At 37.0% G+C, this 9,607-nt stretch overlaps 1 protein-coding gene across 1 annotated transcript; it reads left to right on the top strand.

Annotated features, from left to right (window-relative positions):
- Positions 1-991: 991 nt before the first annotated feature.
- eaf2 (ELL associated factor 2) lies at positions 992-9,069 on the top strand. The gene is made up of 6 exons (XM_038277750.1): positions 992-1,166; positions 1,591-1,685; positions 1,916-2,052; positions 2,172-2,341; positions 4,194-4,418; positions 7,997-9,069. Exons 1-6 carry the CDS (start codon positions 1,064-1,066, stop codon positions 8,038-8,040), a joined length of 774 nt encoding a protein of 257 aa, XP_038133678.1. The 5' UTR covers positions 992-1,063; the 3' UTR covers positions 8,041-9,069.
- The last annotated feature ends 538 nt before the right edge of the window (positions 9,070-9,607 follow it).

Raw genomic sequence — 9,607 nt, 5'->3', positions numbered from 1 at the left:
CTTTGAGACTCAAGCCAGACAGTTATATTACCAAAGTAAACTCCACAGGGGTGCATTTCAGCTGCTCAGGACCCTTTAACTAAAAAAATTTGTTTTTTTTAGTTAAAGAGTGAAAACACAGAGTCCTTAAGGAATCTATACCTGCACATTTTTTTTATCTTATTATATAATCCTATATTCTTAAGATGTTTTATAACAGCTTTCTGTATAAAACATCTGTGTAGTATGAGAGTAATTGGAGAGTATTGCTGCTCTTGCAGGTGTTAGATGTCTGAATTTAGATCAGGTGAATTTGTGACAGGTGTTTTTTTTTTGGTAAATTTTTTTATAGTTGATTTTTTATTTGGTGAAGTTTTTTGCAGTTGATTTTTTTATTTGGTAATTTTTTTTCCAGGTGATTTTTAAATATTAAAAGAATCACATAACTTGTACCACATAAAAATTCAGTGTAATTAATTTGATGTATAAAAAATTTATCTGTACTAACATCCATTTTACTGTTATTTAAGTAGTATGAGACTAATGGGAGAGTATTGCTGCTCTTGCAAGTGTTAAATGTCTTGTTACTCTTCCCATCACATTACAGCTGAATTTATATCATGTGATTATTTTTTTTTTGCAGGTTATTTTTAAATAATAAAACAATCCCATAATTTGTATCACATAATAATTCAATGTAATGAATTTGATATCTAAAAATTTAGTGTTTTAAAATTCTGCGTTTAAAAAAAAAAAGGCTGATTCCAATGAGACTATTTTACTTCCATTTTCAGATATTTATATCACTTTGAATAACTTTATTCATTAAACCACAATGATATCGTGTCTTTAATGCCTTAACAATAAGAATAGTATCATACAAAGCATGAAAGGTACAATTGAAACGTCACACTATAGATGACAGGTGTCAAACCAATGAGAAAACCGTTAAAAATATTTTAACCAATCACAATACAGCATATTTCATAGAAGGCGGGACTTAACTGTGCCTCTTGCCGTACCTGGATATAGCATAAAAACAGCCTACAGTTAACTACAGTGCACTGCCAATGAAGCATACAGGATGAATGGGACCGCTTATTCCAACTTTGACAACCAGGAACATGTTCTGAAACTCGGAGAGACATTTGAGAAACACCCTAAAAGTGCCTACCACACCGTCAGATGTAAGTGGCGCTTTGAATCAGTAGGTGACGTCTGCGCCGTTTTCTTTGGCTAAAGAAGTAGCACGCTAGTTAGCCTGAAAGCTAAACATCCGGAGTAAGTTCTCCGCTTGCACGGTTGCTTATATAAACCTTAATAATTTATTTTGTGATGATGATTGATTTAATTTTGAGAAACGATTACCTTTTTATGCTTGACTGTCATTTAGCCTTAAACAATAGGAAATATACCTCCTAATTAGGTGTCAAACATAAGCTAATGTTAGCAACGCGTTAGGCTACACGCTACCGCCACCTTCTGGTAAAGATATTCAGCTGCATCTTTTAAGACAAATTGTTGTTTTAAATTAACGTAACCTCACCATCGTCATAAATGCTTTATTGCCACGCATGCAAAACCTTAATTTTTTTTATTTTTAACCCACAGATGACTTCAAACCAGCATCCATTGATACATCATGCGAAGGGGAGCTTGAAGTGGGCAAAGGAGAGCAAGTCACTATTACTCTGCCTAATTTAGAGGTCAGAAATTCATTCAGTCAAGCCCATGTCTAGAAGTAGGGGAGAAAACATTACATTTATTCACCTTTATTTCTTATAACTTTTTTCCCCTCATAAATATTAAGGACTTTTATATCAGACCTAAATGCAGGAAATCACATTTTTGTAATGTCTCTGATCAACCACTTGTAGCTCTAGTAACTCTTCTTATTCATTGCTTTATTTTTTTATTTTTCCTCTTTATCTTTAAGGGCTCAAGTGCTCCAGTTACAGTGTTTAAGGGATCTAAGAGGCCTTACATGAAGGAGTGCATCCTTATCGTGAACCATGACACAGGAGAGTACAGGCTAGAAAAACTTAACAGCAATATAGCTGTGAAGAAGACAAGGTGGGTTGAGGTTTTTTTGAAGAAGCAGATCATTTTTTTGGTTATACTTTAAGGGATTTATCTGCTTATGGTCTTACATTTGTAAAGCTGTTTTTGTCTGGCTTCATATTTATTTCCAGGGCTGAAGGTAGTAGTAAAATCCACTCTCGCCTGGAGCAACAAACAAGTCGCCTGAGCCAGCAGATGAAGGGAAACAACAATGGTGCTAATAAGTCCTCAACGAGCTCCAAGGGCTCTCCTCCCAAAGAGAAGACTTCTCCAGTATCTCCAATGGATGACATTGAAAGAGGTAACACAGGCCGTTTCTCAATATGTGTACTTGTGCGTTCTCATGAGCTTGTGTGCTCGTTAAAAGTCATCAGCCTCAGCCCTAGTATTGTTCCAATTCACAAGAACACAAGACTGAGAACTGACAAAGTCCCCAGATGTTGTTCTGGCCCCTCCCTATTTACGGAGTATGCTTCAGAGCAGAATTGTGCATTCTTGAGACTGACAGCTGTCCCAGCATGCACTGCGGCAGCAGCAGCTTCCAATGGAGTGCTCACAGAGCTCAGAGTATTAAGCTAAAAGTTGTCTTTTCTTTTGCTGCTGTTCAATAAAAGTAAGTTTTAAGATCATTTGAAGCGAGAACATTATATTTTTAAGCGTCACTATATGGCCCGTTTACCTATTTAATGCTTAATTTAAAAATAAAATTTCCGAAGTTGAGACGACCGTTGCAACCAGCGGACCTCCGAAGCTAACGGCAGCCAGGGCTAACTGCAGCCCGTCTGCAGCAGCCCTCTCTTGGCATAGCCGTGTGTGAAGGACCATTGGCTCTGATTGCGATTTTGTTTTATTTGGAAAAATGTTAATTTGAATTGTGTTTATTTGAATGTGTTAATTATTATTCCCTCACTAATGAATAAAAGTAATAATTTATTATTATCTAGAGACTATTAATAACAGGACGTAAAATGCAGCTCGTGACGAGCCGAGCGTGTGGTGACGTCACAAGTACGATTCTGTTCCAATTGACCCAGATTTATGCTGCGTGCTCCCGTTCTCCCCGAGTTCAGACTTTCCCTTTGTTCTTCTAAAGAACATACTTGGCGAGGACACAAGTCTGTATTCACGTTCTAGTGAATTGAGAAACGGCCAGAGTGTTGCGCATACAGGTCTTTCACAGGTGTGCAACCGATGATGATTTTGCATGATTTTTTAATCTGTTGAATATTTATTCATTTATTTTTTCCCATTTAATCAAATATAAAAAGCTGCCTTATAGATTTTTTGTTTTTCTGAGGATACATTCTGCTCTGAGTTGGTTGTTTTAACAAATGGCATGTTTTAGAGTCTCTGTTCTCCATTTAATGGTTATTTGATTACTAAGTTAGTTAAAAAATATTTCAGTGATTCAGTTAATCCCCCAAAAATGTTATTGTTTTAAATCTTTAAAAGACATCTCACCCAAAACAATGACTTCTTTGGGGTTTTTTTCCTTATGAACTGTTTATTTGGATGTCTTATTGGGCCATTAACATGTACCAGGCCTAATTTTTACAATTAGCTGCACATTTGTTGCAACTCTGCTAAACTATATATGAGCCATCATCTAAAACACTAACACAAACCTGCCTCTCAACTTCCATTCTCATTCTATGAATAGAATAGAATAGAAAAGAACAGAATGGAATAGAGTAGAAAATCCCTTTATTGTCCCACAATGGGGAAATTCTGGTGTTTACAGCAGCAAAATATTATAGAAAAAATGGTCACACAAATATGGACCTTAGAAAAATGTATAAGAATAAAAAAATAGTGAAGAGTTAAACGATAAAAAAAATAAAATACTGAACTGTAAAGTGTTTTAACTATAACAAATATACAGCTATGTACACTTTTACATTTTTATAGTAATGGTCTAATGCTTCAGGAGTCTCAGCACCAATGGTATTTCTACAGCCATCTTGGATCAAACCACTATAGCTCAGGACAAATGTTAGATTTGGGCCGAAATATGACTGTAATGGGATGAGTTGTGCTCCAGCAAGCTTCTTCAGTAAAGTCTACATTCAGACTTTACTGTGTATGCTTCCTTCATGGATGCTACCCAGGCCTCTACATTTTCTTTCCTTGTAATTATTGTAACCCTCTTACAGAATTAATGGCAGAGGCTCGAGTCATGGATCAGCTGAGCAGCAGTGACAGCTCCTCAGACTCAAACAACTCGTCATCTAGCAGCGACGACAGTTCCAGTAGCAGCGACTCAGAAGATGAACGTAATCCCGCCCCGACCAACCCGAGCATGCCTCTGATCAACTCCAGCACTGGTGCAACAAGTCTCCCCCAGGAGAGTGGAGGAGGACTCATCATGAACACACTAAGTAAGTTGCACTGACTACATCAAAAGTGTTTGTTTTTTTTACTTAGATGGCTTGTTAACGACCAACCCTGTTACTATGATGCAGTAAACAGTGTGGGGGTATGAATGACTCAGACAAGCTAAACATCCCTTTCCTTAAACTGTTTGGATTCTGCCTGATAACATACCACTTAAAATAACTTCTAGGAACACCACAGTAAAATCAGAGCATTGCTTAATCTGCTAACAAGGAGCATACGCTGTTATACAGCTGCTTTGGATTGGGTTCTCTAAAACTGAATCAGATTGATTACTGAGAACTTTAAACATCATTTTATAAGCTCGTTGGCAAACTGTTGTGTAAATTCAACCAAAAGTAAATCTGGGTTATATAACAAACCTGCCTGGTGGAAGAATATTGATTTGACATGAACTGGCATTCTGTGCAGAATCTCTTACTAAACTTCCCCCAACTTGTCTTGGTTCAGGAAGGCTTTAAGTGGTTCAGTCCGAAACCAAAACTCACACTTCCACATCTGCAATGTTTCTTTTTATTTTGCATAAACTGTCAAATGACTAAAAGCTTAAAATAAAACAATCTGATTTGATTTGGCCACTGCAGTTATTTTGAAAACATGACAGTGCGCATATTGGGGAAAGGTAAGTTGGGCAAGAGGTAACAGGCCTTGAATTATGTCACACTGCACCGCCTGTTGCAGTGTATTCTGGGATTTGTTGTATTAGTGAGACTGGTATTGTTCAACGCAAGCAATATAGATAAAGAATCGAATACAATCTTATAGGCTGTGTAAATTAGGCCTCAGCTTTAACATGGGGATCCGATGACATGGTTTTGTTCACTCTTTTCACAAATATGAGGTTAAATTAAATGTTGTAGAGGGCAGAAACCATGAAACGGTATATTTTATTTATTTTTTCGCATATAAATTTCAACAGACAATCCATCTTGATTTGTAAAACACTTAAAAACTGATACCAAAGTGCTAGACAGGCAAAGGGAATTATAATAAAAATCAAAAATGGCTTAAAAATGATATATGATCAACATAAAACCAACCCCTCACTAATGTTAGAGAAAATATAAAAACGTCTGTGTATATAAATGTCTTCTTTATCAGGCCATATTGTCCCAAAAGTAAGAAGAAAATTTCTATTTAAAAAAAAATCCTGTCTTAACAAAGCTGACCTTTCAGACACTTGGACAGGTATTGGGCATTGCAGGCTAACAAAGGAGCACATCCCCCATGCCAGAGGGGTGGACACGTTCGTCCGTTTCAATGTGCATGTTTTAAAAACACAAACAAGGTTTTGATGGACTACTGTATTAAACCTGGAAATCAACGCTATTCGTTACATTTTGAATTGAAAAAGCTTCCTGAATGGGAAGCGAAACGTCTTCAAACTTGGAAACAAAGTCCAGTGGATTGTTTTTCATTTTCTTTGTTGGAATGACTATAACCTGAATGACTGAGAACCTTCACCATTAGGATGTTGTTTTGTATCCTCATCATGTTCTAATTTCATTGCTCAGCTGTCTGCTGTTTTCTTCAGTTTCAACAACGCAGTTTTTTATTAATATTCTCTTACAAACCTCTGAAGTAGAGATGTCCCGATCCAGGTTTTTGCACTTCCGATCCGATACCGATATTGTTTTTGGACTTCCGATCCGATACCGATACTGGCCGATACCAGCCTATTCAAGCATGCATTTAAGTTTAAGTTAAAGTATTTAGCCTTAGTTGTAAGACTCATGTTGAAAAGGGTTTTAGTACTCTTGATAACATCTAGCCAGCTAAATTAGGTGAGATTGAATAAAACACAATGATTGGTAACAACAAACTTACCTGTTTATTAAGAGATAAACACAAACTGGACAAAATTATGAATAGCAATCTGAAATTGCACAGTGAACAGTAAAACCGTAAACAGTTAAAGGTACAAGTATTACTGTAAGTTTTAATAAAAATGCAAAACAGACAAGAGTGGAAAATATTCTATTAACTTAGAATCAGGACTCTACTCTTGAAAAAAGACTGCTTAAAAAAAAAATCAGTGCAAATAACAGTGAACTATTACACAAAAAGGCCTTATACTCCCCAATCTCCTCCACACCTAGTCTCCATCTACACATCGTGCAGGATAAAATAATCCCACACGGCTGACATTTTCCCCGCTATCTTCCAATTCACCTGTTTTAATGGTTAGGCCGGGAGACAGACCCAAAAAGACCTGTGGGTGGGTTGAAGGTATTCTGGAAAATGCGGACCGGATTCGGGGAACACTGGCGCAAAATAGTGGAATGGATCGTTTCAATCGGTGAAACTGGAAAATACGGGCCGGATTTAAAAAAAAAAAACTGGATCGGCAGTCTGGATTGGCATTTTTACATTCTTTGCCGATACGCATTCTTTTGCCAATATCGGCGTCCCGATCCGATCCACGTATCAGTTTTTTCCCTTTCACAGTTATGCATAAGTACTTTGTCGGTTGCTACATAAAATACCAATGAATAGACTGAGGTTTGTGTTAAAGGGAAAATTTTGACACTAACCTGCACCAACTGAGTCCACAGGTATATTTGTGGGGTGAAGATAGGGGTGTAAATCACACCCGTCATAACGATTCGATTAAGTGTCGATTTCCTGACCCAAGGATTCGATTATTTTCTATACTCAAGTATACACCACGATATGATTCGATTGTTTTTTTTTACTCCTTATAGGCTGTTGTTTCAAATTTTAAATAAATCAATGAAAGCTGTAATATCGTTATGCATTTTTTTTTTTTTTTGAAACTACAGAAAATAACAGAAGTAGAAAAGTTGCATTCCACCTATTCCTATTAAAACATCATTCACTGAAAAATAATAATGCCCCTGCGTTATAGATTCTGAAAGGCCTCTCATCAAAAAATACTGCACAAAATCAGTGCAATGAGTCCAATTCAATACCTCTGCTCCAGACGTCCCCGCCGCTCCTCTCCCAAATTGTAGCTGACTGCAAACAGTGCTGCAGACAGGAGGCCGGCTTGTTTTGTTTTTATGACCGAAATTGCAGAAAACAACTTGTGAAGTTGGACCAGCTGGAAGAGTGAGGTACGTGAGAACGCTGGGACCACCAATTTTCCACCTGGATCTCCGCTCCTTTTGGCCCTCATGTCCCTCCGTCGTCGGACTAAACTCTCCTAGACCCACAGTGTGGTGCACAGACCACGCTAAAATATTGGGCATAAATCAAAAATGTCTGTGTCAAGCTTACTGCAACACAATCCTGTAAGAGTATGACCAGGAAGCGAGGTAGGAGGGCAAAATAGGTTTAGCCCCACCGCAGCACGGGAGGGAGAATTACGCCCAGGAGCAAATGGATAAAAATAGACTGGAGGAAAAAAAAAATGCATGAATCGATACTCTTGCGGATGTATCGATGCATCGGATCGTCGGCTGTTGGATCAATGCATCAATACAAAACGATTATTTACACTCCTAGGTGAAGAACTGAAACATTTATTTTAATGTTTACGTACAGATTTCCCCTGAACACAAACTTAACCTGTATTTCCAAATGTGTTTTCCCTCTGCAGAGAACGACCTCCAGCTGAGTGAATCAGGCAGTGAAAGTGACTGAAGAAGACCCATCGGGGAGCCTGTCTGTTTTCTGCCACCAATAAAGTGATTTTTTTTTTTTATTATTATTTTACATATCCACAGCTGTCAGTGATGCTGCTTTCTAACATTTCATCAGACCTTTCTCATGTGAAAGGTCTACATATGTGAAGCCTTATTTTTTTAAGTGATTAGGTGCTTTAATAGAAACTAAAAATTAGTTTTGCATTGTTTCACTTTATGCCTATACTAAATAGAGAAAGGAAATACCAAAGACTTAATGTGGGGGGGGGGGACAATTTGTGCAATGATGTGGCTGTCTTTAACCATCTACTGCATATCAGCCTAATGATGTCAAATACCACTGCTGTGCCTTATGTTGTACACCATCTGCTCATTTCAGCGTGTTTTCCATGTCTCCATCTGAGTTTAGTTGCAGAGAATATGTTCCTGTTACAGTCAGAAGTAGGATTAACCAGTGAAGTTTTATTAAACTAAAAAAATATATATATTAAGAGAAGCTCAAAGGTGGTCCAGTTCTCATTGGAGAGTGAGTGGAAAGAAGGGGAATTTAAATACAGTAAATTAATACTGCACCATAACTCAGTGGACTTAAGTAAGGTCATGTTTTGTAGATTTAAACCTGAAATACTTGAATCTAATTATTTATCTTAATACTTTTCGAACAGGAATGAGAGGATATTTATGTTGAGTTTATTACCCAAGAAATTGGAAGTGCAGGTTGCAATTATGAAGCAGAGCCAGACAGGTGCTGAAACTACTCCTGAGTGAGTCTTTAGGGCTTAACATTGTCTTTGTTCCTCAGGAAGTTCCTCTAGCCTTCCTCTTTTTTTTTTTTTTTTTCTTTCCTTCCTCAAACCCATTAATGGCAGCTGGGTTGACTCTGCGAACAGAATGTTTATTCCCGAGACACTTTGGCATCCAACCATCTGAATACAGTGAGAGGCTGAGGCAGACATTTTTGAAATGAAAAGTCATATGTAAATTTTGCATAAAGATCTTTGTCAAATATTAAAGGATTTTAATTGTTTCTTCTCTTTTTTTTCTTTTTTTTTATCTACCACAAACTATAACATTTAAAATGTCTGATTTAAAACTGCTGTTAAACCCAGCCTATCATGTCTCAGTGTTACCGGCACAGACTGGTAAGAAAGGTGCAATAATGTTTTCTATTACACATTCCTTAGGTAAATAAAGAAAAAGTATGGAAGTACAGTTAAGGCGTCTTTTAAGGATTTACTTTTAAAGATCAAAAATAAAACTTTAATCTTACCATTTCACATATCAGTAGTTTGTGTACTACCTAAATGATTCTGCACTTTCAAAAAGTAAAGGCGCTTTTTACCACTTTTAATTCAGTTGCCATTTTATTTAATTCACCTTTATTTTCATATTTAAAAATAAAGCATAAGACTTGTAAGTCTTCAAAAAGCAAATATAGACAATAAAACCAACCAGAGACATAACCAGGTTTAGATTTTGAAATAAAGCTGATCTAAGGGCCCTATGCATGAAAGCTGGAGTGTAGTTTCAACATGTTGTAGTTCACCATTTATTACCTGTTTGGA

The sequence above is a fragment of the Cyprinodon tularosa genome, unplaced genomic scaffold (genome assembly GCF_016077235.1).
Source record: "Cyprinodon tularosa strain WSP-4 unplaced genomic scaffold, ASM1607723v1 ctg134, whole genome shotgun sequence".
NCBI classification, from domain to species: domain Eukaryota; kingdom Metazoa; phylum Chordata; class Actinopteri; order Cyprinodontiformes; family Cyprinodontidae; genus Cyprinodon; species Cyprinodon tularosa.
This window is presented reverse-complemented; position numbering and strand designations above follow the sequence as displayed.

What these genes read in the sequence shown, in the direction of transcription:
- eaf2 (XM_038277750.1), top strand. Translation starts at nt 1,064, where the DNA reads ATGAATGGGACCGCTTATTCCAACTTTGACAACCAGGAACATGTTCTG. An exon ending in AATGGATGACATTGAAAGAG is followed by an intron (nt 2,342 to 4,193) that starts GTAACACAGGCC and finishes ACCCTCTTACAG; the next exon opens with AATTAATGGCAGAGGCTCGA. An exon ending in ACTCATCATGAACACACTAA is followed by an intron (nt 4,419 to 7,996) that starts GTAAGTTGCACT and finishes TTCCCTCTGCAG; the next exon opens with AGAACGACCTCCAGCTGAGT.